We start from the raw sequence: 27,696 nt of genomic DNA on the forward strand, positions 1-27,696 counted from the left end.
ACCTTTCGTCAGTCCCTCCCCTGTCAGCAGACCTCTACCCCCTTCCCCACCCCATAACAAAATAAATGCCTCACCCCCCACTGTGTATCTGTCAGCTAGCCCACCCAGCTAGCCTGGTAGCCCCTGCCTATGGCACTAAGCATCCTACCCCCCACTGATTTCTACCCTCCCCCTCCCAGTGCAAACTTTACAATCCCCCCAAACACAAAGAAAAGAGCAACCACCACCCCCATCAAAACCGAAACAAACCCAAAACACAGCAACAACCCCAAGTCAGAGCAAACGTGGTTCATACAGCCAGAAGAAAACCAAAATACAAGATAGAAACGTCCCCTCCAGAGTTCAATGTCCTCATTCTCCTGCCAGCCCATTGTCTCTAATAAATTCCATCGCCTCCTCTGGTGACCCAATGTAATGTTCCCGGCCGTCGTACATTACCCACGGGTGTGCTGGGTACAACATGCCGAACTTCACCCTCTTCTTAAAGAGGACCGTCTTCACCTTGTTGAAGCTCGTCCTCCTTTTGGCCAGCTCTGCACCCAGGTCCTGATAGACATGCAGCTCGCTGCCTTCCCATGAACAGCACCTTGTCTGCCTGGCCCATCTCAGAATACATTACTTATCCAGGAACCGGTGCAATCGCACCACCATCGCCCTTGGCGGCTTGTTTCTGTGTGCCCGGTCCACCTCCAAGGGCCGAGCAAACATTCCTTCACCCAACAGCTTCTCGGGCATCCTCACCACATATGCCGCTACATCACTCCACTAGGTTCTCTATCTCCCTCCTGTATTCTGACTTATCGTTGTACGGTCGTGTCATCAGCAAACTTGTAGATGGAGTTGAAGCTAAATGTTGCCACGCAGTCGTGTGTGTGCACAGGGAGTAGAGTAGGGGGCTAAGTACGCAGCCTTGCGGGGCTACGGTGTTGAGGAATATCATGGAGGAGGTGTTGCTGTTTATTCTTACTGATTGCGGTCTATGGGTCAGGCGCGAGGAGCCAAGTCCTAGGTTTTGGAGCTTTGATACGAGCTTGGCTGGGATTATGGTGTTGAAGGTGGAGCTGTAGTCAATGAATAGGAGTCTGATGTAGGAGTCCTTGTTGTCGAGATGCTCTAGGGATGAGTGTAGGGCCAGGGAAATGGTGTCCGTTGTGGACTGGTTGTGACGGTATGCGAATTGCAGTGGATCAAGGCGTCTGGGAGTCTGGAGTTGGTGTGTCTCATGATCAAGCTCTTGAAGCACTTCATTACGACTGAAGTGAAGGCCAACGGAGGGTAGTCATTGAGGCACACTGCCTGGTTCTTTGGCAGGTGGGAACTTCGGAATGGAGTAGGGAGAGGTTGAAGATGCCCGCGGACACATCCGCCGGCTGGTCTGCGCAGGATCTGAGTGCACGACCAGGGCCTCCGTCAGGAACTGCTGCTTTCCGAGGATTCACTTTCAAGAAGGCCAATCTGACTTTGGAAGCTGTGACGGTGGGTATGGGTGTTTCTGAGGCTGTTGGGGCAGTTGACAATGGTTTGTTGGTTTCCTGCTTGAAACGAGCATAGAATGCTTTGAGTTCATCGGGGAGGGGTGCGCTGCTGCCAGAGATTCTACTCGGCTTTGCTTTGTAGCCCGTTATGTTGTTTAAGCTTTGCCACAACCACCGTTAGTCCTGTCTGTGATAATATGCATAAAGCAAGTCTGTACATAATATACATAATGTACCGGCTGGGTCACTGTCTGTGCGGAGCCTGCACGTCCTCCCCGTGTCTGCGTGGGTTTCCTCCGGGTGCTCCGGTTTCCTCCCACAGTCCAAAGATGTGCAGGTTAGGTGGGTTGGCCAGGATAAATTGCTGTAGTGTCCTAAAAAGTAAGGTTAAGGGGGTGGGGGTTGTTGGGCTACGGGTATAGGGTGGATACGTGGGTTTGAGTAGGGTGATCATGGCTCGGCACAACATCGAGGGCCGAAGGGCCTGTTCTGTGCTGTACTGTTCTATGTTCTATACAACCCCGGACCACTAGGAGGCACTGTAAACCCAGCACGTGACCCTGTGGCTGGGAGTAGGTCATATTGGAGGATAGATGTATTTTGCAGTAGTTTTACAAGTTAATTAGTGTTTGTAATTTATTATTTTATTTATCCTCGTTATCTTTATCACGCAGTTGTTTCATAATAAATTTTTTAAATTAGGTGTTCTGTAGTTCATCATTCACTGCGGCCAGTCTACAGAACATGACAATATCACTAGTCTGTGACTAGTGTAGTCTGATATTGTCTCTTGGCGTCGCTGATGGCTTTGTGGAGGTCGAACCTGGATTTCTTGTATAGGTCAGGGAGTGAATCCCCCGATTAAACCATGGTTTCCGGTTGGGGAACGTACCTACTGCTTTCTTTGGCACGCAGTCTTCCAAACATTTGCTGGTGAAGTCTGTGGCGGTGGTGGCACACTCATTTAGGTTGGCCGCTGAGTTCTTGAATATGGACCAACCCACTGACTCCAAGCAGTCACGTAAGAGCTCTTCTGCTGCCTCAAACCAGCACTGCACGGCCTTCTTAACCGGATTCTCCCAGTTAAGTTTCTACTTGTATGCCGGGAGGAGCACCGTCTTATGGTCTGATTTCCCAAAGTGCGGTCAGGGGATGGAGCGGTAGGCGCCCTTGATTTTTGAGTAGCAGTGGTCAAGAGTTGTCGCCCGACTTCCGGTTGCGGCTATGCGGAGCTAAGCCGCACGTTCGGCAGCTCCCGCTATTTAGGGACTTTTGGGCCGTTTCGAGGGCCCCAAACGACGCTGTTTTTACACATCCCGGTGGGGGAAGGTGCCTGGAAGAACTTGCCCCATACTATATGGTGCTCACCCGGAGTGGGAAGAAGAAAAAGGCTGCAGCAACTCCCCCAAAAAAACGAGGGAAGAAAAACAAAATAGCGGCCGGCGCAACACCCGAGGATTGGTGGAAGTGGGCGCAGGAGCAACAGGCCTCGCTCCTACGTTGTTTTGCTGAGCTGAAGGCTGAGCTGCTGGACTCCATGAATGCAACTATGACCAAGCTGCTTGGGACCCAGGTGGCCCAGGAGGAGACTATTCGGGAGTTGCAGCAGCAGGCCGCTGAGAGGGAGGAGGAGGCCGTGGTCCTCGTGGGGAAAGTGGAGTTGCACGAGGCACTTCATAAAAAGTGGCAGGACCGCTTGGAGGAGCTGGACGTTCGCACGAGGCGAAATAATCTGAGGATCCTGGGCCTGGCGGAGGGGCTGGAGGGGTCGGATCTCCCGGTGTACGTGACTACGATGCTGAGCTCGTTGATGGGAGCGGGGTCCTTCCATTTGCCCCTGGAGCTTGAGGGAGCCCACAGAGTGCTGGCCAGGAGGCCCAAGGCAGGTGAGCCCCCACGGGCGGTGCTGGTGCGGTTCCACCGATTCAGTGACCGGGAGTGTGTGCTGCGCTGGGCCAAGAAAGGGAGGAGCAGCAAGTGGGAGAATTCGGTAGTGAGGATCTACCAGGACTGGAGTGCGGAGGTGGCTAAGCGGCGGGCCGGGTTCAACCGGACGAAGGCGGTGCTGCATGCCAAGCAGGTCAGATTTGGAATGCTGCAGCCTGCGCGCCTGTGGGTGACATACAAGGACCGGCACCATTACTTCGAGTCCCCGGAGGAGGCGTGGGCCTTTGTACAGGCGGAGAAGCTGGACTCAAACTAGGGCCTGGGGACATACTTTGGCCGGCGTTGTTTTCGCTGTGGCTGTTTTGTTTAAACTGTTTCAACTTTTTAAACTTCGACATGTGTGTTATGTATGCTGGTTTTTTGTTTGCTCTGTTTACGGGTGGGTTTGTTTGGTGGGCATGGTTGTGGGTTAGGTGGGGAGTGTTGGGGGTTTGTGTTTTATATGTTCTCTTCTGTACGGGCTGGGGGTTGGGGTGAAACTGGATTTTGGGGAACTGCGTCAGAAGGGTGGGGTGTGGCAGTGTGAAAGCGCGGGCTTTCCTCTGGTTTCCCGCGCTGCGGGGCGGGGGGGTGGAGCTTGCGGTGGGGGCGGGGCCTCTACGGGTTTTCTTTCACGTGCTGCAGCAATGCCAAGGAGGTGTGGCAAGAGGGGGATGACCCCATGCCGGGAGGGGATAGGTTTTGGCGGGAGCTGCCGGGGCCAGCAGAAGTCAGCTGACTCACGGAAGTACCATGGAGGGTGCATCGCGGCTAGGAGGTGTCCTAGCCTGGGGGGGGGGGGGGGGGGGGGGGGGGGGGGAGGGGATACCGGGTTGCTGCTGGAACGACTAGGAAGGAGCCGATGGGGGCCGGGGGGGGGGGGCGGGGCGGGATACCGGGTTGCTGCTGGAACGACTAGGAAGGAGCCGATGGGGGCTGGGGGGGGGGGGGAAGAGGAGAGGCGCTATCGCCATGGGGTAATGGTCGAGCGGGGTGTGCTGGCCTGGGGAGAACATCTGCCAAGCTATGGCTAGTCGGCAGGGGAGGGGGGCGGGTTGCCCTCTGATCCGGCTGATTACCTGGAACGTGAGGGGGTTGAACGGGCCGGTTAAGAGAACCAGGGTGTTTTCCCATCTAAGGGGGTTGAAGGCGGACGTGGCTATGCTCCAGGAGACCCACCTGAAGGTGGCGGACCAGGTCCGTCTGAGGAGGGGGTGGGTGGGGCAGGTTTATCATTCAGGATTGGACGCGAAGAACCGGGGGGTGGCGATTCTGGTGGGGAAGAGGGTGGCGTTTGAGGCGGCTGAGGTGGTGTCGGACAAGGAGGGGTAGGCTGCAGGGAGAGAAGGTGGTGCTGGTGAACGTATATGCCCCGAATTGGGATGATACTGGCTTCATGAGGCGATTGTTGGGCTGCATCCCGGACCTGGAGGCAGGGGGCCTGATCATGGGGGGAGATTTTAACACAGTGCTGGATCCCATACTGGACCGGTCCAGTTCAAGGACGGGTAGGAGACCGGCGGCGGCCAAAGTGCTGAGGGGATACATGGACCAGATGGGAGGGGTGGATCCCTGGAGGTTTGGGAGACCGAGAGCGCGGGAGTATTCCCTTTTTCTCTCACGTCCATAGGGTTTATTCCCGGATAGACTTTTTTGTCCTGAGCAGGGGATTGATTCCGAGGGTGCAGGATGCCGAGTACTCGGCCATAGCGATTTCAGACCATGCTCCGCACTGGGTTGATCTGGAGATGGGGGAGGCGCGGGACCAGCGCCCGCTGTGGCGCCTGGATGTGGGGATGCTGGCGGAGGAGGAGGTGTGTAAGAGGGTTCGGAGAAGCATTGAGGGGTATCTGGATACCAATGATACGGGGGAGGTCCAGGTGGGGATGGTCTGGAAGGCTCTGAAAGCAGTGATCCGGGGGGAGCTGATCTCCATCCGGGCCCACAGGGAAAGGAGGGAGAGGGAGAGACTGGTGGGAGAGCTTCTGGAGGTGGACAGGAGATATGCGGAGGCACCGGAGGAAGGGTTGCTGGGAGAACGGCGCAGGTTGCAGGCCAATTTTGATTTGTTGACCACCAGAAAGGCGGAGACACAGTGGAGGAGGGCGCAGGGCGTGGTATATGAGTATGGAGAGAAGGCGAGCAGGATGTTGGCGCATCAGCTCCGTAGGCGAGATGCGGCTAGGGAAATTGGTGGAGTGAAGGATGGGGGTGGAAATGTAGTGCAGAAGGGGACAGAAGTAAACGGGGTCTTTAGGGACTTTTACGAGGGATTGTACCGGTCGGAACCTCCGAGGGGGAGAGAGGGGATGGAGAGCTTCATGAACAGGCCATGTTTCCCAAGGGTTCAAGAGAGGCTGGTAGAGGGGCTGGGGGGCGCCGATAGAGTTGGAGGAGCTAGTCAGGGGGATCGGACAAATGCAGCCAGGTAAGGCCCCGGGGCCGGACGGGTTCCCGGCGGAAATGTACAAAAAATATGCGGACCTGGTGGGTCCCCTGTTGGTGCGAGCCTTCAATGAGGCGTGGGAGGGGGGGGCTTTGCCCCCGACGATGTCGCGGGCACTGATCTCTTTGATCCTAAAACGGGATAAGGACCCCTTGCAGTGTGGATCATACAGGCCTATCTCGCTCCTTAACGTAGACGCTAAGTTGCTGGCGAAGATCCTGGCTACCAGGATAGAGGATTGTGTGTCAGAGGTAATTCACGAAGATCAGACAGGATTTGTCAAGGGGCGGCAGCTCAACACGAATGTGCGGAGACTGCTCAATGTTATCATGATGCCGGCAGTGGAGGGGGAGGCGGAGATAGCGGTGGCGCTGGACGCAGAGAAAGCGTTTGATAGAGTTGAGTGGGGGTACCTGTGGGAGGTGATGGAGAGTTTTGGATTTGGGGAGGGATTCATCAAATGGGTGAGGCTGCTTTACGCGGCGCCGATGGCGAGTGTAGTCACAAATGGAAGGAGATCGGAGTATTTTAGGCTTTATCGTGGGACCAGGCAGGGGTGTCCCCTGTCCCCCCTGCTCTTTGCCCTGGCGATTGAACCGCTGGCCATGGCGTTGAGGGAGTCAGGGAAATGGAGGGGTCTGGTGCGGGGTGGGGAGGAGCACCGGGTATCGCTGTATGCGGACGACCTGCTGCTGTATGTGGCGGACCCAGAAGGGGGAATGCCGGGGGTGATGGAGCTGTTAGCGGAATTTGGGGGCTTCTCGGGCTATAAGCTAAACTTTGGAAAGAGCGAGGTATTTGTAGTGCACCCGGGAGATCAGGAGGAGGGAATTGGGAGGCTCCCCTTCAGGAGGGCAGTGAAGAGTTTCAGGTACCTGGGGCTGCAGGTGGCCAGGAGTTGGGGGGCTCTCCATAAGCTTAACTTCACCAGACTAGTGGAACAGATGGAGGATGAATTTAAAAGGTGGGACATGGTGCCGCTATCGCTGGCGGGCAGAGTGCAAGCCGTCAAAATGACGGTTCTCCCGAGGTTCTTGTTCCTCTTCCAGTGCTTGTCCATCTTTATCCCTAGGGCCTTTTTTTAAGGGTGACTAGCAGGATCATGGGATTTGTTTGGGTGCATGGCACCCCGAGGGTGAAGAGGGTCTTCTTGGAGCGGGGTAGAGATGGGGGGGGGGGGCTGGCGTTGCCCAACCTCTCGGGGTACGTCCCAGGGAACATGGATGGGGGATTTCAGGGATGGTACAGAGCGGACATTAGACAGCTGAGGGACCTGTTTATCGACGGAAGGTTTGCGAGCCTGGGGGAGTTGGAGGAGAAATCTGGGCTCCCTCCGGGAAACATGTTTAGATATCTGCAGGTAAAGGCATTTGCTAGACGGTAGGTGGAGGGATTCCCTGCGCTCCCTGCAAGGGGGGTGAGTGACAGGGTGCTCTCGGGGGTCTGGGTCGGGGAGGGGAAGATATCCGATATCTACAAGCTTATGCAGGAGGTGGAAGAGGCGTCAGTAGAGGAGCTGAAAATGAAGTGGGAGGGGGAACTGGGGGAACAGATCAAAGACGGGACATGGGCTGATGCCCTGGAGAGGGTAAATTCTTCCTCCTCGTGTGCGCGGCTTAGCCTCATTCAATTCAAGGTGCTGCACCGGGCCCACATGACTGGGACAAGGATGAGTAGGTTCTTTGGGGGTGAAGACAGGTGTGCCAGGTGCTCGGGGAGTCCAGCGAACCATGCCCATATGTTCTGGGCATGCCCGGCACTGGAGGAGTTCTGGAAGGGGGTGGCGAGGACGGTGTCAAGGGTGGTGGGATCCAGGGTCAAGCCAGGATGGGGACACACGATCTTTGGGGTTGGGGTAGAGCCGGGAGTGCAGGAGGCGAAAGAGGCCGGTGTGCTGGCCTTTCCGTCCCTAGTAGCCCAGCGAAGGATTTTGCTACAGTGGAAGGACGCGAGGCCCCCAAGCGTGGAGACCTGGATCAATGACATGGCGGGGTTTCATTGTTCTTTAAACGGTGGCAACCGTTCGACTTTCTGGCTCAACGATAGGGTACTGGGACAGTAGCAGCAGCAACCCGGGGGGGGGGGGGGGGGGGGGGGGGGAACGTTGATTATGTTTGTTTATTTTATTTAAATTTGATTTATTTAATTTTAATTTATGGTTAAGTTTTCTTGTTGGGGGGGGGGGTGTGATACATGTGATGTTACAGTTTGGGGGGATTTGTGGGTGTTATGGGGCTGTTAGTTGCATATTATTACTTGTTGCTATACTTGTTATATTTTTACATTTTCTGTACAAAATTCCAATAAAAATTATTTTTTTAAAAAGAGTGTTGTCGCCCCTGGTGGGACAGGAGATGTGCTGGTGGAATTTTGGCAGTACACTCTTGAGGTTGGCCTTGTTGAAGTCTCCGGCCACGATGAACAAGGCCTCCGGGTGTTCTGTTTCGTAGTTGTTTATAACTGTGTACAGTTCGTCCAGCGCCTTCTTCACTTCTGCCTGGGGTGGGATGTAGACCGCTGTGATAATTGCTGAAGTGAACTCGCGTGGAAGATAGTATGGGCGGCACTTTACGGTCAGATATTCCAGGTCCGGGGAGCAGTGGGTCGTCACATCCAAGCACCAGGAGGAGTTGATGAGGAAGGACACCCCTCCACCCTTTGCTTAGCCTGATGACGCGGTGCGGTCCACCTGGTGAATTGAGAAGCCTTCAGGTTGTATGGCATCCGGTGAGGAGGGGGTGAGCCATGTTTCTGTGAAACAGAGCACACAGCAGTCTCTTACTTCCCTCTGAGATGGAATGCTGTCTTTTCTCAAATAAAGCAGGCATAAAAACCATAACACCATCCTCTTATATTTATACATATCCTATATAGAACAGTACAGCACAGAACAGGCCCTTCGGCCCTCAATGTTGTGCCGAGCAATGATCACCCTACTCAAACCCACGTATCCACCCTATACCCGTAACCCAACCCCCCCCCCCCCCCCCCTCCCTCCTCCTTACATTTTAGGACACTACGGGCAATTTAGCATGGCCAATCCACCTAACCCGCACATCTTTGGACTGTGGGAGGAAACCAGAGCACCCGGAGGAAACCCACGCAGACACGGGGAGGACGTGCAGACTCCACACAGACAGTGATCCAGCCGGGAACCGAACCTGGGACCCTGGAGCTGTGAAGCATTTATGCTAACCACCATGCTACCGTGCTGCCCACTAACTTCTAAAAATTACCTACATTGCAATCTTTTTTAAATTAGTTTTAAGGTGATAGAAAAATAACTTTTCCAAGAAACCACAGAAATAACATCATCCAGTGAATGGCCTCTGAAAACAGTCACTGATTGGGCTCGGAATTAATACCAATTTAACTAAGTCTGAGATGATGAGCTAAAGGTATCATTTATGGGGCCATAGCAGCATATTTCCCCAATGCTAAACAAATAATATGGTAGCACAGTGGTTAGCACAGTCGCTTCACAGCTCCAGGGTCCCAGGTTTGATTCCCCGCTGGGTCACTGTCTGTGCGGAGTCTGCACGTTCTCCCCATGTCTGGGTGGGTTTCCTCCGGGTGCTCCGGTTTCCTTCCACAGTCTAAAGACGTGCAGGTTAGGTGGATTGGATCAAAAACCCAATAAAAACATTTATTAAAAAAAAAAGTTAGGTGGATTGGCCATGCTAAATTGCCCTTAGTGTCCAAAATGTTGGGTTGGGTGGGGTTACTGGGTTGCAGGGATAGGGTGGAGGTGTGGTGCTCTTTCCAGGGGCCAGTCCAGACTCAATGGGCCTAATGGCCTCCTTCGGCACTAAATTCTATGAATAATCGTTATTACTGTCACAGGTAGGCTTACATTAACAACGCTGCAATGAAGTTACTGTGAAGTATAAATAGGCATGGAAAGTATCATAAAACATTCTTTTATCTCAGTAAGAAGTAACAGAAAAAAACCTTTAATATGAGGAATAGTCTCAGAAGTAATTGACACCTCAGAGGGCCAGCCTTCACTGAGCAAGTTACAAGTTTGAAACTGCAGGGCGGGATTCTCTGTTCTGCCGGCGCCCGGGGGGGTTTCCCGATGGCGTGGGGATGCCCCACAGTGGGAAACCCCATTGACCGGTGGTGTAATGGAGAATCCCGCCGGCGGATCGAGGCTGAAAAATGGCATGGCGGAAAATCCAGCCCGAAGTTTGTGGAGTTTGGTTCACTGGGAAGCCGAGGTTATGGAGAGAGAAAGGAGAGTAAGTGACAACCTGCGCACCATGCGGAGCCAGGAACCAAGATCTATGACACGCTATTCAAGTCCTGCCCTGGTTTGGTAAGAGTTAATTCACAACTTATTAAAATTTTCTGAGTTACTTCTCCTGTTGCCTGTACGGTTAAAGTCTCAAATGAAGACAATTGGAATTTCAGTTTGAATACTGTGCTGAGACCTCTGGTCATGGCCCACTGACTGGGCAGACACCCAGGGATGGTGATGTCTTGGACATGGTAAAGTAAAATTTGTTGAGTACGATTATGTCAGGCAGTTGCTTGAATAGTCTCTGGGACAGCTCTCCCAATTTTCACACAAGCCCTCAGATGTTACTGAGGAGGACTTTGCAGGGTTGATGAGGCTGGCGTTGCTATTGTCATTTCTGGTGCTTAGATCAATGGCGGTTGGTCCATCCATTTTAATTCTTTGCATTCCATTTTGCTTCGTGGTGGTTTGATTCAGCCGAGTCTCCCGCTCAGCAATTTCCGTGGGCACATTGCTCTCGGGCTGGAGTCACAAGTACGTCAGAGCGAGGAAGAACGGCTGATTTTCTTCCCTAAAGGACAGTAGTGAACCTGATAGGTTTGTCCTACAACCAACAATGGTTTTGTGGTCACCATGGAGTTAGCATTTGTTTTAACTTCTAGATTTATAATTGATTTACATACCGGCAGCTGCTGTGCTGCGGTTTGAACCGATTATTTGGCCAATGATACAGTAATACTATTAGGCCACTGCCTCCCAAAATGGGGTGGGCATCAAATGCTGGCCTTGTCAATCCTGTCCACATCTTACCAAAGAATAAAGAAAAATACCAATATTCCTGATTTCACTGCTCAATGGCTAGCATTAATGTTGAGATTATTCATTCTTGACTGGCACCCCTAACCAAGATGAAATACTTTCTCTACAGCAAACCTATCAAATTCTTTTATTATTGTAAATACCTCAATTAAATCACCAACTGTTTAACTTAAAGGGAGCTCACTCTCTCAATCCCTCCAAGGTGGTATTCACACCCTCCCCATTGGCATAGTGCAAGAAATAATTGGGCCCAAACACACAAAGCTTTTGTAATCTGTGCCTCTGTCAGTAGACAGGCAATGTGGACATTTCTCCCATTGTGCATATATTTCCTCGGCAAAACGGTAGCATAGTGGTTAGCCCAATTGCTTCACAGCCCTAGGGTCTCGGGTTCGATTCCCGGCTTGGGTCACTGTCTGTGTGGAGTCTGCACGTTCTCCCCGTGTCTGCGTGGGTTTCCTCCGGGTGCTCCGGTTTCCTCCCACAGTCCAAAGACGTGCGGGTTAGGTGGATCGGCCATGATAAATTGCCCATATTGTCCAAAATTGCCCTTAGTGTTGGGTGGGGTTACTGGGTTGTGGGAATGGGGTGATGGTGCGGACTTGGGTGGGGTGCTCTTTCCAGGACCCGGTGCGGACTCAATGGGCTGAATGGCCTCCTTCTGCACTGTGGATTCTATGAAAATCAGCATAAAATCTGACTTAAAGAATTCAGCTTGAAACTTCGGAAGAGGAGTGAGATTTTCAAAAATAAATCACATTGACCAACTTCGGGAGGGCTCCAGATGAGAACAGTTTGGTAGTTTACTTTGATATTTTATTGGTGTTGTCAAAATAAACATGGATTTTAAAAAGTTGCATTGGGTGGAATTTTTTACCTTAAAAACGTATATATTATAAATATATCTATATGTAAAGCACAAATTAATATGCATTCATGTTAGATTGACTTGTATTCTAGCACCAAGCACGTAATATTCAGGAACAGGAACATTTTTTACATAAGTGAACATATAGGAACATAAGCGATTTTTCATTTCATTTTCATTTCACCAGCATCAAAAAGAAAAGTCCATTTTATAGTGAAATTTAATATTCTTGCTTGATAATTCGTTCCACATGTTCAGCATCTTTTGGGTGACAACATTCTACTTGGCTGCCCGTTTTATTTGTAACTGCCATCGCTGAACCTTGAACCCTTCACTTCAGCCCGAGCAGTTTTAGCAACCTCACCATCAACTTAAACAAATAATTCGGTCACCTCAGAAGTTTCTATTCCCAAAGAAAACAAGCTTTGCTTACTTAACATTTCCTAATCAGTTAATAGCCAGAATCATCTTTATTGCTCACCGTTGCATTATATATTACACAGAATGTACAGCACACAATCAGACCATGAGGTTCAACTTGTCCATGCTCCACATGAAGCTCCTCCCATTCATCAGCATAATCTTTGACTCCTTTCTCCCTGGCGTGTTTATCGAGTTTCCCCTTAAACGTATCTCTGCAATTTGCCTCGCCAACTCCATGTGGTAGGTAATGTCACATTCTCACCTCTCTCTGAATAAAACATCCTTCCCATAATTCAGTGATCAGAACTGGTGACTCCCAAATTGGTGTAGTGACCCACATCATACACAGCAACAAGACTATTTATTTAATACATGTATTCCCAGCTCAGATACTGTAGAGTATGAAGTTCCGAAGGTGTTGGAGAAACATGCTTTCCTACTACTCTTGAAGTATGGCAAATTTCATTTCTCACACCGGTCACTCTTACGGCTGTTGTGGGTTTAATGTGGGTATTTTTTTGTTTATGATGCACATAATGTAAATTACGTTGACCAACAAAATTAATTTCCTGGCAATTTAACTACTCACAGTGTCAGACTCACAATCCCTGTCAACAATTTTATTTTTAAAAATAAACGTTGAGGACCCAATTCATTTATTCCAATTAAGGGGCAATTTAGTGTGGCCAATCCAGCTACCCTGCACATCTTTGGGTTGTGGGGGTGAAACCCACGCAAACACGGGGAGAATGTGCAAACTCCACACGGACAGTTGTCCAGAGCCGGGATCGAACCTGGGACCTCAGCGCCGTGAGGCAGCAGTGCTAACCACTGCACCACCGTGTTGCCCCAATCCCTGTCAACAATAACGTTTGCACAAGACGCAATAGATACCCTGCAGAGAAGAGCAGCAATATTGGAGAAGTGGAAAATTATCAGCAGTATTACACAAAATAAAAATATCAGGATTCTGCTCTGCAGTGACACAATTATTCAGCTGGACTCAATTTCCTGCATACCCTACAGCACAGTTCAATGTCTAGGGTCTTTCCAAAATCTTAGGTACAACCAGCGTAACATTAGTCTATGGACTGCTGCATAAATACTTTCACAATGTCAAGCAAACGTTTAAAATGCTCATGTTGATTTCAGCACAAATAACAATTCCAAACATATAGATATTTATGTAAATCTAGGTAGTTTCTTTTAAAAAATAAATCTAGATAATGTACAACCGTTAAAAGACATTTTAGAAGCCATTTCCTCTGCTAGCCACAGTAATATTCAAGAATCAAACATCGGTTGAAATTAATTGCAGAGATAGTTCCTAAAACGTAATATGGATCCATAAAACATCTCAGACTTCAATGTCATTTTCCACTCCCTGATCGTGGTCACATGATATGGACTGGCTTTCTTTATCTGTAGGGCAAACCACAGACATCAATGGGATGAATATATGAAAATAGCCAACAAAGAGCAGACAGGTTAATTCCTGATCTTTAACCTTGTTTATACTTCTGTGAGCAGAGAACTAAACGTCATTTAAAAATAATGGAAGGGGAGGGATTCTGTATTTGAGAATCAAAGTACTTTCGATCAATACTAATTTTACCTGTATGTAGGTCAACCAATGTTTTTCTTCCATACAATTGTTCTGTAATTAACTGATTTCCCAGATCTATCTTTTAAAAGAAAATACTTCCAATTGTCTCCCCTCTTTATTCTTCTTTGGGTCTTGCACTATTCAACACCCAACACAGCAGTCGGTCAACTTATTCCAGGACCTACCCAGTCCTGGGAGGTTTATAAAAAAGTATATTGTATCAACAAAGCAAAACTGTTTCATCGCTTTCCTACACAATAGGAGATACTGAGGAAATTGTTTCAATACAATTTCATTGTGGCGGCAAGGTGGCTCAGTGGCTAGCAGTGCTGCCTCACAGCACCAGTGACCCGAGTTCAATTCCGACCTCGGGTAACTGTGGAGTTTGTACGTTCTCCTTGTTTCCTCCCACAGTCCAAAGATGTACAGGTTAGGTGGATTGGTCAGGCTAATTGTCCAAAGATTAGGTGGGGTTATGGGACAGGGTGGGGGATTGGGCCGATGTGCGTGCAGTTTCAGAGGGTCGGTGCAGACTCGATGGGCCAAATGGTCACCTCTGCAGTTTAAGGATTCTACGATCATCATGACCTGATATTGTAATTTGGAAAAGCAGCAAAAACCCGGCTGACACCAGTGGATCTGTTAATGGGGCTGTACGGAACGTTACCTAGTTCAGTTCCACATTGAAAAATCACTGACAGAATGGCATCCTGAATCAATACTGATCCTTACTAAATACTGAGTTGGTCAGGATAACCAACACCAGCAGAGTTTCTTGAGGATGTAACTAATAGAATAGATAATGGGGAAACCAGTGGATGTGATGTATTTGGATTTTCAGAAAGCTTTTGATAAAGTCCCACACAAGAGGTTAGCAAATAAAATTACAGCAAGTAAAATGAGGGGTAACACTGCATGGAGTGAGAATTGGTTAACTTACAGAAAACATGGGGATTGATAGTGGCGCCCTCAAGGAGACAGGTCGCAGGTCGGATCGCTCCCGCCCGCGATGGGCAAACGGACCTTTGTTAACGGACTTTTTTGGGACCTGGCAGCCTGAATCGGTGGAGGAGACGATAGGGAAGAGGCTTCCTTCCCGGGGTATGGGCAGCTGGACCAGAAGTGGTCGAGTGGAGCGGCAAGGATCGAAGCGGGAGCAGCGGGGACCCCAGGCCAGGCGGCCAAGCATGGCGGACGGCGGGGACCGGGGAGCGGAGGCTCACTGGCCAAGGGAGGAACAGATGGAGTTCTTCAAGAACTGCTTCGCCGAGCTGAGGTGGGACACGCTGGACCCGATGAGAGCGGTGATGGACCGAATGGTCGAGACACAGGCGGCCCAAGGGAAGGCGCTCAGGGAGGTCGAGGTGAAGCTTTCCAGTCAGGCGGGCACGGTAACGGAGCTGGAGCACGAGGTGGAGGAGCTGAACGCCCGTCAGAGGAGGATGCAGGAGCAGCTTGAAGAGCTGGGGAACAGAGCCAGGAGGCAGAATTTACGAATCGTTGGCCTCCCCGAGGGCTGCGAGGGGTCGGATGTGGGCGCATACGTGACGGGTATGCTTGAGGCGCTGATGGGACCGGAGGCCTTCCCTCAACCCCTGGAGTTGGATGGGGCACATAGAGCCCCCGCAAGGAAGCCCAGGACGGGCGACCGACCGAGGGCCTTGGTGGTCCGCTTTCACCGGCTTGCTGACAGGGAACGTGTGCTGCGATGGGCCAAGGCGGAGAGGAGCAGCAGATGGGAGAACTGCGAGCTGCGCATTTACCAGGACCTGGGAACGGAGCTGGCCAAGAGGCGTGCAGGATTCATCAAGGTAAAGGCAGCCCTCTACAAAAAGGTGAGGTTTGGAATGCTGTATCCTGCAAAGCTCTGGGTTACGTTTGAGGAACTCCACTACTATTTTGAGACACCAGAACAGGTTTGGACCTTTATTAAAGACAAGAAACTGGACTTGAACTAATGGGCACTTAGTTCTTTCAGTGCTGTACAGTGGCGGCGTCCTGTTAACTCAAAATTGCTCTGATTAGGACTTTTACTAAAAGAAGAAGCTGGACTGGAACTAAAGGACTTTGGGCTCTCAGACCTTTTGTGTGGCGGCGGTTTGTTAAACTATCCTGTACTGTAATGTTTTATCCAAGATTGTTTTCAGCCTGGACAGAGAGTGGGGGCTGGAGGGCGCACTGTTTAGGGTGTTTTGGGGGGGGATTGCAACAAGGGGGGGGGGGGGGGGGGGGGGGAAGAGGGGCCCTGCAAAGGGGGCCCTGCCCTTGGTACCTTTTGGCGAGAGATCGGGGCCTCTGATAGGGGGATGGGCTAGGGGCTAGTCACGGGACTTGAACGGGCTCGGTGGGATACAATTAGGTTAATGGGTCCCTGGCGTGTGGGGGGAGGGCCTGAGCGCTGGGACGGGAGACAGGTAGGCGCCAAGGACAGGGGTCAGCGTAGCTAGCGTAGGTCAGGGGGCACCAGGGAGAGTCGGAGGTGGGGCGGGGCGGGCTAGGGCCAAGCGCAGGGCTGACCTGGCAGGTCAGGCCTTGGGGGGCAGGGGAGGCCGGGGGGGGGGGGGGGGGAATGGACGACGAGGGTTCGGGCCATGTTAGTTTAGTTGAACACGTGTGGCATGGGCAAACAGAGCCGGCAGGGAAAGTGCCTTATTAACATGTTTATTCTTTCCCACTGTTCGTTTTCACTATGTTAAGGCTCTTTGCACAGGGCCATTTTTCTCTCTGTAACTGTTACAAATTTGTGTTAAATAAAAAACTTTTAAAAAAAACTTACAGAAAACATAGAGGAGAAACAAAAGGGTCATTCTCAGATGACCAGTGTGGTACCACAAGAATCAGTACTTCGGCCCCTGTTACTCAGAATCTATAGGAGGTCTGTAGTAAACCCCAAATATTGTGACTACACCCTTCCTATTCCTGAGCTCTACCCATATTTCCTCGCTGCCTGAACCCTCCGAGGTGTCCTCCCGCAGTACAGCTGTGATATTCTCCTTAACCAGTAGTGCAACCCACCCACCCCTTTTACACTCCCTCTATCCTGTCTGAAACATCTAAATCCTGGAACGTTTAGCTGCCAATCCTGTCCCTCCCTCAACCAAGTCTCTGCTCTAAGTTCATCTGCCTTACCTGTTACACTTCTCGCATTGAAACAACTGCACTTCAGACCACCAGTCCTGCTGTGTTCAGCAACCTCTCCCTGCCTGCTCTTCCTCTGAGTCTTACTGACCCTGGTCTCTAGTTTGCCCTTTGTTATTTCACCTGCTGACCCAATGCTCTGGTTCCTACCCCCTTGCCATACTAGTCTAAACCCTCCCGTATGACATTAGCAAACCTCGCGGCCAGGATATTGGTGCCCCTCCAGTTTAGATGTAACCCCTCCTTCTTGTACAGGTCCCACCTGCCCTGGAAGAGATCACAATGGGCCAGATATCTGAAACCCTCCCTCCTACACCAGCTGTTTAGCCACGTGTTTAGCTGCACTACCTTCCTATTTCTAGCCTCACTGGCACGTGGCACAGGGAGTAATCCTGAGATTACAACCCTAGAGGTCCTGTTTTTAACTTTCTACTTAACTCCCCGAACTCCTGCTGCAGGACCTTGTCCCCCTTCCTGCCTATGTCATTAGTTCTAATGTGTACCACGAACACTGGATGTTCACCATCCCCCTTCAGAATGCCCCCTGCCAGTTCAGAGACATCCTGGACCCCGATGCCTGGGAGACAACATACCATCCTGGAGTCTCTTTCCCATCCACAGAAGCGCCTATCTGTACCTCTGACTATTGCTCTTTTGTGTTAACATTGGTTAAACGAACCACTCAGAAAAGGTATTTCATGAATAAACTTATCTCCTGAGTACAAACTCAATGCTATAGTCAGTAAAGAATATGACGGGGCAGCACGGTGGCACAGTGGTTAGCATTGCTGCCTACGGTGCTGAGGACCCGGGTTCGAATCCCGGCACTGGGTCACTGTCCGTGTGGAGTTTGCACATTCTCCCCATTTCTGCGTGGGTTTCACCCCCACAACCTCACGGTAGCATGGTGGTTAGCATCAATGCTTCACAGCTCCAGGGTCCCAGGTTCGATTCCCGGCTGGGTCACTGTCTGTGTGGAGTCTGCACGTCCTCCCCCTGTGTGCGTGGGTTTCCTCCGGGTGCTCCGGTTTTCTCCCACAGTCCAAAGATGTGCGGGTTAGGTGGATTGGCCATGCTAAATTGCCCGTAGTGTAAGGTTAATGGGGGGATTGTTTGGTTACGGGTATACGGGTTACGTGGGTTTAAGTAGGGTGATCATTGCTCGGCACAACATCGAGGGCTGAAGGGCCTGTTCTGTGCTGTACTGTTCTATATCTAACCCAAAGATGTGCAAGATAGGTAGATTAAACACTCTAAATTGCCCCTTAATTGGAAAAAATAATTGGGTACTCTAAATTTATATAAAAAAAAGTAAAGAATATGGCCGGGAGTTTCTCACTTTGTAACTGAGTGTAAACTCAGACGGAGACGTGGTCTGCGGCCCTCTGGCCCCATTGACAGCTGTTCCTGCCAAATCTTTTCAGATACAGTAAAAAGAGATCCTGGAGGTGGGTCCAATGACATCACTCTGCCTTCCAGAAAGGACACCCTGATCTTCAAAATATAAAAATAGTCCCTCCCCACGCACTGCCATTCTCAGGCCCAGCTGGCAAGAACACGGTCAAAGGGGATCTGTTCTGGTATTTGCCCTCATAATCGTAAAAAATTCATCAATATTAAGAACATTTGGAGCAGGCCCTGAATGTACCCTAAAAACATCACAAGCACATTTTTTCAACTAATTATTTTTCTAAATGCTATAAATGGATGATATTGAATCAATATTTTCCAAGGTTCTCACACTGCACATCCTTATTAATTTCTATAAATGTGATTGAACTGTTCATCATTCATATCCTTTTTTTTTCCGGCTTTATAAACAGTTACAGACATCATCAGAAAGGAAGCAAAAAAGGCAAAAATGTGCAAACATCCACGTACTTTCAATACTTCCATCGTACCGTATTGCACAAGCCCGCTCCCCTCCCACCCGTACTACCCGCCATATTTTCCCTCCTACTCTACTCTACCCCCTCCCCCCACCCCCCTGCTGACGCTCACTCTCCCGCAAAGAAGTCAATAAATGGTTGCCACCTCCGGGTGAACCCCTGCACAGATCCCCTCAAGGCGAACTTAATTTTTTCCATCCCCAGGAAACTTGACATGTCCGCAAGCCACCACTCAGTCTTCGGGGGCTTTGAGTCCCTCCACGCCAATAATATTCGTCGCCGGGCTATCAGGGAAGCAAAGGCCAACACATCGGCCGCTCTCTCCCCCTGGACGCCCGGGTCTTCCGAAACCCCAAAAATTGCCACCCCTGGACTCATCACCACCCTTGTTTTTAGCACCTGGGACATGACCCCCGCAAATCCCTCCCAGTACCCCCTCAGCTCAGGGCATGCCCAAAACATGTGCACATGGTTCGCTGGTCCTCCCGCGCACCTAGCGCATTTGTCCTCTATCCCAAAAAATTTGCTCATCCGAGCCACCGTCATATGGGCCCGGTGAACGACCTTAAATTGGATCAGCCCGAGCCTTGCACATGTCGCGGTCGAGTTTACCCTACTCAGGGCCTCTGCCCTCAGCCCATCCTCCATTTCCCCGCCTAGGTCCTCCTCCCATTTAAGTTTCAGTTCCTCTGTCTGGGACCCTTCCTCCCTCATGTGCACCTTATAAATACCCGAGACTCTACCCTCCCCTTCGTCCCTCCCAGAGACTATTCTGTCTAGGATCCCCATTGGCGGGAGGCGTGGGAAAGATGGGACCTGTCTACGAACAAAGTCCCGCAGCTGTAGGTATCTAAAATCATTTCCCCTTACCAACCCAAATTTCTCCTCCAAGCTCCTCAAACTCGCGAAGCTCCCTTCCAGGAACATATCACCCACCCTTCCCGCCCCTGCTCATTCATATCCTTTTTTAAATTACTTCAGGGATGTGGGTGTTGCTGGCTCGACCAGCATTTATTGCCCAGTCCTAGTTGTCCTTCAGAAGGTGGTGGTGATCTGCCTTCTTGAACCGCTACAGTCCCTGAGGAGTAGGTACACTCACTATGCTGTTAGGAAGTTTCAGGATGTTGCCCCAGCGACAGTGAAGGAACGGTGATATATTTCCAGGTCAGGATGGTGAGCGACGTGGAGGGGAACCTCTAGGTTGCTGTCCTATGTATCAGCTGCTCTTGTCCTTCTAGATGGTGGTGGCCAAGGGTTTCGAAGTTGCTACCTAAGGAACCTTGGTGAGTTCCAACAGTGCATCTTGTAGATGGTGCGCACGGCTGGCACTGTGCATTAGTGGTGGAGGGAGTGAATGCTTGTGGAAGGGGTGCTAATCAAGCGGGGCTGCTTTGTCCTGGATGGTGTTGAGCTTCTTGAGTGTTGTTGGAGCTGCGCTCATCCAGGCAAGTGGAGAGTATTCCAGCACACTCCTGACTTGTGCCTTGTAGATGGTTGACAGGCTTTTTTTTGGGGGGGGGGGGATTCCCACTGACTCCAGTTTTGCTCGGGTTCCTTGATGCCACGCTTAATCAAATGCTGCCTTGATGTCGAAGGCAGTCATTCTCACCTCACCTCTGGAGTTCAGCTCTTTTGTCCATGTTTGGACCAAGGTTGCAATGTGGTCAGGAGCTGAGTGACCCTGGGGGAACCCAAAGTGAGTCAATGAGCAGGATGTCGTTGGGTAGGTGCCGCTTCATAGCACTGTTGATGACCTTTCCATCACTTTGCTGATGATCCGAGTGCAGTTTAATGGGGCGATATTTGGCTGGGTTGGCCACACAACACACTGGACGGTATCCTCAATGTGAAGACATTAATTCCAGGTGTTTCTTTTGAAAATAAATTCCACCATCTGTCGTGGTGGGAATCGAACCTGGGTCTCCAGATCATCACCTGGGTCTGTGGATTACTAGACCCCTAGTCCAACGCCAATACCACTACATCACCATCTCCTGGGTCTGTGGATTACTGCCCCCCTAGTCCAACGCCAATACCACTACATCACCATCTCCTGGGTCTCCAGATCATCACCTGGGTCTGTGGATTACTGCCCCCCTAGTCCAACGCCAATACCACTACATCACCATCTCCTGGGTCTGTGGATTACTGGCCCCCTAGTCCAACGCCAATACCACTACATCACCATCACCTGGGTCTGTGGATTGCTAACCCCCTTGATTAGCACCCCTTCCTTCACAAGACCATCTCCTGGGTCTGTGGATTACTGCCCCCTAGTCCAACACCAATACCACTACATCACCATCTCCTGGGTCTGTGGATTACTGGCCCCCTAGTCCAACGCCAATATCACTACATCACCATCTCCCCTACATTGCATGGAATCCCTTCAAAGAGTATATATGAATTTGAATGTTTATTCCAGTACACATATGAAATAGAGGAAAAGTGTTTTGGGGGATATTAATATTACAATAAGCTTTAAAACTAACCTTCCTGCTGCTTCGATTTCTCTAGCAGTTTTGGCCCGAGCAAGCCGATAATAAGAGCTCCAATTGGAGCTGTAATCAGGATTCCCAGAAAGGCCACGGTGAGAACACTCAAACCATACTCCGCCGCGGTCTTGTTATTTCGGATTCGTGCCATGTCCAAAGCTACAGACCCAATGGCAGCCTAATTCAGAATGGAAAAACAATGGCTTATGTGATACACTAAGCTCTTTTCATAATGATAATAATCTTTATTAGTGTCACAAGTAGGTTTACATTAACACTTCAATGAAGTTACTGTAAAAATCCCCTAGTCGCCACATTCCGGCACCTGTTTGGGTACACGGAGGGAGAATTCAGAATATCCAATTCACCTAACAGCACGTCTTTTGGGACTTGTGGGAGGAAACCGGAGCACCCGGAGGAAACCCACGCAGACACGGGGAGAACGTGCAGACTCCGCACAGACAGTGACCCAAGCCGGGAGTGCAATACATAGCAAAATACTATAAAGAAGATGACACAACATATGACAAAGCTTAATCTGGATACTCAACATTTCCCAGTAACGGAGCAACAAGCAAGGCTTTTATTTATTTTAATAACAGCCCAAACTGGAAAGGATCATAATTTTCCAGTTGAATAAAGATACTCAGCAACAATGCCTTGTACTTGTGCTCTCTACCCATTCAGATTTAATATTTATGTTTTAAAGTTTTAAAAAATAAATTTAGAGTACCCAATTCTTTTTTTCCAATTAAGGGGCAATTTAGTGTGGCCAATCCACCTACCCTGCACATCTTTGGGTTGTGGGGGTGAAACCCACGCAGACACGGGGAGAATGTGCAAACTCCACATGGACGTATTATTTAAAGTTGAGATTAGTTGCTGCTCTAGTCCAGCTTCTTGCTGGATGATAAACCACACCCACAGAGTAATATAATCTCTCAAATCTATCCACACAAACACATGAAAAGAATGTTTGACACTTATTTCTCTTTATAATTTATGGGGCGTGTGGCCACTCCATGACTCCGTGGTGAACTTCACCAATGTACACAGATTGTGACGCACCATCTACTGGTTAGTGTTTCTCTCTGGGCATTTCCAGCCAGGGGCATTGTTTTCACAACTCTCCAAGTTCAGCATTGATCACTGAAGCATTGTTTATAAATCAACATGCTCACGGAGAGCGTTGTGACAGTCACTGCCCATTCACAAATAATGCTCCCACAAGGAACTGTTTAAACTCAGATGTGATAAATGTAAACCTTTGGAGCAAACAGAGTCTATAGGTCTCATATCACCCTTCATTTCCAGGTGAAAATGCATTGACAGCCTTCAGTAATTATTATTCATTAATAAGTTGTCCTTTAAACACATTTTAATATCAGGTTCAGAGGTACAGAATAGAGACTGAATAATGTAATGGCCCTTGACCGTGTTACAAAACAACAAAATGGAAAAGCAACAAATGAGAAGTTGTGGACAAAAGAGTGGGAGCTACACCACCTAAGTCCATCAATATTGGAAAGGGCTTTACAGACTGACAACATTGACAAATAAACCTTACACACTAACCTGGACTGTGGCTTTAGGGATCCAGGCCAAAGCAATAAAAACTTTTTCCTTCATGTTAAATGCAGAGAAGTGTACCACGAGAAACGTCACCAAGATTCTGATTACAAGAGCAACACTTATTGTTGCAATCCCAAGACCTTTTGTTAAAAACATGACAAATTATTTAGAATCAGGAAGTACAGGTGCAAAGTTAAAGTCAGCACCAACATAATCTAGAATTGGTTTGCACCCAAGTTAACAGCCAGAAGCAAATCAAGGTCAGGCTATGTACGGTTTGCCCCAATCTCAAAGCTAACATACTCTGCACTTACTTCAAGGCTTCTAATGACAAGATACGGCTTCTGGTGCAAAGAGACAGTCTGTGGCAATCCTGCGCATGCACCAACTCGCACGGCCCACGGTGGTCCTTCAGAAAGCCCCCAGAAGTGCGGAGGATTCAGCAACTTCCAGGTGGCCTGACGTCAGAGTGGTTCACGCCGCTCTTGGCGCTGGTACGGGCCGCCCCCCCCAATTACGGGAAAATCCCGCCCATGATCTTCTAACTCACAGGTGAGAGTGAAATCCATTGAGCCAACGAGCCAACAACACCCTGGGCTGGCATGTGGTCGATTCCAGTCCCACTTAACCCAGAGTCGCAACACAGGTGAAATTAGACTTTCGAATACCCGAGGTCCTTGGTTGTGTCAAATAAACTAGTCAGCAGGTTGGCAACTTTAAACACAACTAACCGTTTACTATGTACAGTATCATAATTAAACAGAAAATGTTACCGACTATCTACTGTCCCTTTCCCAATCTTTCTAACTGGCCCACTCTCTGAACACACACACACACAGCACAGAGGGGAAAGGGTGATGGAAAGGGAGTAAACAAATAAGTAAAAGGTTATGGGTTATCGATGCACTGGGATGATTTCCAGTCAATGAGCGAGAGGGTATCCTGCCAGAGATGAATTGCAGGTGATTTGCACTAATTACTGAGCAATTCAGTATCCTTCGCCATGACCTGACATCCCCCCCCCACCCACCCCGGACCCCCTAAATACAGAGACCTGCCCCCCCAGGAACCCCACCACAGGGACTCCCTTAATAAGCAAACCTCCCACAGAGACCCGATTAATAGGGAGACCCCCCCACAGGGACCGCTTAAGTAAAGGTACCCCCTTGAGAGACGCCCTATCTAAAAAACACCACCCACAGGGACCCCCTAAATAGAGGGACCCCCCCGCCCCCCCTAAACAGAGGGACCCCCCGCCCCAAAAAAGGACCCCTTGTCTGGAAGCTAGAGAGCAATCCAAACAGGGGTAGTGAAAAATATTACAATTATAATACCTGGAAGGAGAACCACAATGTTTACAAACATCAACCACATCAAAGACAGTTAACTGCATTCAGTTTCCAGCTCAGCACTTCAATATCAAATGTGAAGGGGCTGAGCTGGAAACTCATGGGTGGCACAGTGGTTAGCATTGCTGACTCACAGCACCGGGTTCAATTCCAACCTCGGGTGACTGTGTGGAGTTTACACTTCCTCCCCGTGTCTGCCTGGGTTTCCTCCGGGTGCTCCGGTTTCCTCCCACAGTCCAAAAATGTGCAGGTTAGGTCATAGGTCACAATAAATTGTGCTTTGGTGTCCAAAGGTGTGTAGGTTAAGTTAAGGGGTTATTGGGACAGGGTGGGGGAGTGGGCTTGGGTGGAGTACTCTTTCAGAGGGTCAGTGCAGACTTGGTGGGCTGAATGGACTCTTTCTGCTCTGCACAAATTCTAGATTCCCTTTAGATGTGGTTGATGTTTGTAAACATTGTGGTTTCAGCACTTAGACTTATTCATCTGTGAAGAAGATGAATGAAGCAAGGCTGACTGCTGCTTTGTGGAAGCTGTTGCTCTCGCTGCTTCCAGCCGGGCGCTCGCTGCCCCCAGCCGGGCTCTCGCTGCCCCCAGCCGGGCTCTCGCTGCCCCCAGCCGGGAGCTCGCTGCTTCCAGCCGGGCTCTCACTGCCTCCAGCCGGGCTCTCGCTGCTTCCAGCCGGGCTCTCGCTGCCCCCAGCCGGGAACTCGCTGCTTCCAGCCGGGCGCTCGCTGCTTCCAGCTGGGCGCTCGCTGCTTCCAGCCGGGCTCTCGCTGCCCCCAGCCGGGAGCTCGCTGCTTCCAGCCGGGCTCTCGCTGCCCCCAGCCGGGAGCTCGCTGCCCCCAGCCGGGAGCTCGCTGCTTCCAGCCGGGCTCTCGCTGCCCCCAGCCGGGCTCTCGCTGCTTCCAGCCGGGCTCTCGCTGCTTCCAGCCGGGAGCTCGCTGCTTCCAGCCGGGCTCTCGCTGCTTCCAGCCGGGCTCTCGCTGCTTCCAGCCGGGCGCTCGCTGCTTCCAGCCGGGCTCTCGCTGCTTCCAGCCGGGCTCTCGCTGCTTCCAGCCGGGCTCTCGCTGCTTCCAGCCGGGCGCTCGCTGCTTCCAGCCGGGCGCTCGCTTCCAGCCGGGCTCTCGCTGCCTCCAGCCGGGCGCTCGCTGCCTCCAGCCGGGCGCTCGCTGCTTCCAGCCGGGCGCTCGCTGCTTCCAGCCGGGCGCTCGCTGCTTCCAGCCGGGCGCTCGCTGCTTCCAGCCGGGCTCTCGCTGCCTCCAGCCGGGCACTCGCTGCTTCCAGCCGGGCACTCGCTGCTTCTAGAACAGTAGAGCAGTTCTTTCACTTCAGAAAGCAGCAGAGAGAGAGTTCTTTTCACTTCCCAGGTCTAAACACTTCTGCTAAGTTCTCGCAGAAGGCATCACGCAGGAACCAATCACTGACTGTTGTCAGGCAGAACACTATCCCTGGTCAACCCACGGTTGCCAGTTAACCAATCGAACGGAGCCCCTCCCAAGCTGGTTTGTAAGAACCGTTCTGGTTATTCTTTTCCAAAATACAAAACCTGGGAACACACTGTCCTAGCAAGCAGGGCATTTTCACTTTGTCTTCTGCTTAACGGCACACCCCGATTATCGGTCCATGGAACAAAATAATACAATAAAAGAAATGGGAACAAAGGAAATAGACAGGAAGGACTCTTATACACAGTTGATAATGGATCAAACTGGGCATATAAAACAAAAGGGGAGATAATGTCTGTCTGCTCATGCTCCTGCAGTGATGTCAGAGTGTGGGTGGAGCTGAGCTCTGGCTCTGTTTTTTAGTTTCACTTTGAGAAAAGCTTGGGTGTGTCTGTGTTTCTTTGGTTTTGTTTTTTCAGTGTTGGAGCTGAAGCCAGACAAAGCTGGTGTACTGCTGTTCTCTCTGCCAAGAAAAGACTATCTCTTGATCGTTTGGCGAACTCAGAATTATAAATGTTTTCAGTAGTGAATGTAAACCTGATGTGCTTCTGTTAAAAGATGTTACTTTTGTCTTCTGGATGTTGTTTGGGAAATTATTAAGGATTACTTAGCGTTGTATTCGTTGAGGGTTGTATTTGAATTGATGGTTGCTAAGATGTTCACTTTGTTTCAAAAAGGTTAACTTGAGTTCATAGAATAAACATTATTTTGCTGTCCCACACCTGTAGAGTGGGCCGTGTGCTCCCCATACCACAATCTAGTAAACGTTGTGGGTCAGGTGAACTCCATGATACACTTTGGGGTTCTCTAAACCCTGGCCCATAACAGTATTGTTGAAATAAAATAAATGCTGTTGAATCTTTTTGCCTGCCACTCACCAGGAATCTGTTACATATTCGCATATAGGGTGTTGTCCTTTGCAAACAGAAAGAACTTGTCCATGCATTGTGCCTTTTTCAACTAAACAAAATATTTGGGGTCAACCATTCCCCGTGGCAATATCTTGATCAATCAGAGTCGACCTGCCTGGTTTGAATTTTAACCAAAATCTGGCCGTACCTGTTGCATTCCCCATGGGAAAGCCTCTACCAATCAGGGTCCACTTGCCAGATAACCAGCACCATCTTCTTCCGCTTTAAATTTGCTGTTCGGATTCATGCAAGGCTGAAAACTTTGACAGAATCTTTTTTCCAGCAAAAGGAAAGATTTTGAATATTGCAGCAAAGAGAGATGCTGCTGAAACCATCGAACTGGAGTGGAAGCAAGTCACCCTCAATCCTGAGGGCCTATCTCAGAAGAATCACTCATAGAAAGAGAAAATAAAGTAAAACTCTGCCAATCCACCCTTTTTAAATTGCCTGCAATATCAGAAGTCAGTGGTCACCATAGCCAGTTGGAACTCTAAGATAATCTTAAATCAAACATTAAACTTCTTACCAACTGTATATGGGTTTAACGAAGACACAGATATCTCTGCTCCAATCAGTCCAAACAGCAATGGCTGGAAGATGGCCCAGGCATTGGAAGTGATACCTTCAGCTCCACCCTACCATCAAAAAGTTAAAAGTAACCTTTGGAAACACATGTCAATTATAGGAGATAAATGATATTGACAGACAACATTACAAAGCATTCCACACATTGTCCAAATCATCTCCTGAAAAGATCAAATCCTCAAGGTCAGCTTCCACATGCACAAGAAACTGTTTGACCGCTTTATACTCTACAAATATATCCAACGCTGCCAAAGTGATTGTTTGGCAAAGTGTTGAATTACAGTATTTCACATATTTGAACACTGGGCAGACTTAAACCATTGTCTTTGCATTGTTGCCCCATCCAAAAGGAATCCCTCTGGTTCCAGAGCCTTGCTGTGGCAGGTTGCAATCTTGATGTTCCCTTACTATTACATAGACTGTCCCTTACCATATAATCTCAGCTGTGAAGCACTATTTACACAGGTCACCACTGCTATAATCTAACCGTGATCTGCACAAATCTCAGC

The 27,696-nt window shown here is 50.0% G+C and overlaps 1 protein-coding gene across 4 annotated transcripts in view; it reads right to left on the minus strand.

Annotated features, from left to right (window-relative positions):
- Positions 1-11,700: 11,700 nt before the first annotated feature.
- LOC119963573 (sodium/hydrogen exchanger 9B2-like) overlaps positions 11,701-27,696 on the minus strand; it is a 167,727-nt gene continuing 151,731 nt past the window's right edge. For 3 of the 4 annotated variants that reach the window (XM_038792899.1, XM_038792901.1, XM_038792900.1), the window contains exons 11-14: positions 27,129-27,237; positions 22,901-23,037; positions 21,323-21,503; positions 11,701-13,619 (exon numbers count right to left, since the gene is read on the minus strand). In XM_038792899.1, coding sequence (XP_038648827.1) covers positions 13,555-13,619; positions 21,323-21,503; positions 22,901-23,037; positions 27,129-27,237 — 492 coding nt within the window. In that variant the 3' untranslated portion in view covers positions 11,701-13,554. The remainder of the gene's footprint in view (positions 13,620-21,322; positions 21,504-22,900; positions 23,038-27,128; positions 27,238-27,696) is intronic. The other variant, XM_038792902.1, reaches the window with a different exon arrangement.

The sequence above is a fragment of the Scyliorhinus canicula genome, chromosome 3, assembly GCF_902713615.1.
Source record: "Scyliorhinus canicula chromosome 3, sScyCan1.1, whole genome shotgun sequence".
NCBI lineage: Eukaryota > Metazoa > Chordata > Chondrichthyes > Carcharhiniformes > Scyliorhinidae > Scyliorhinus > Scyliorhinus canicula.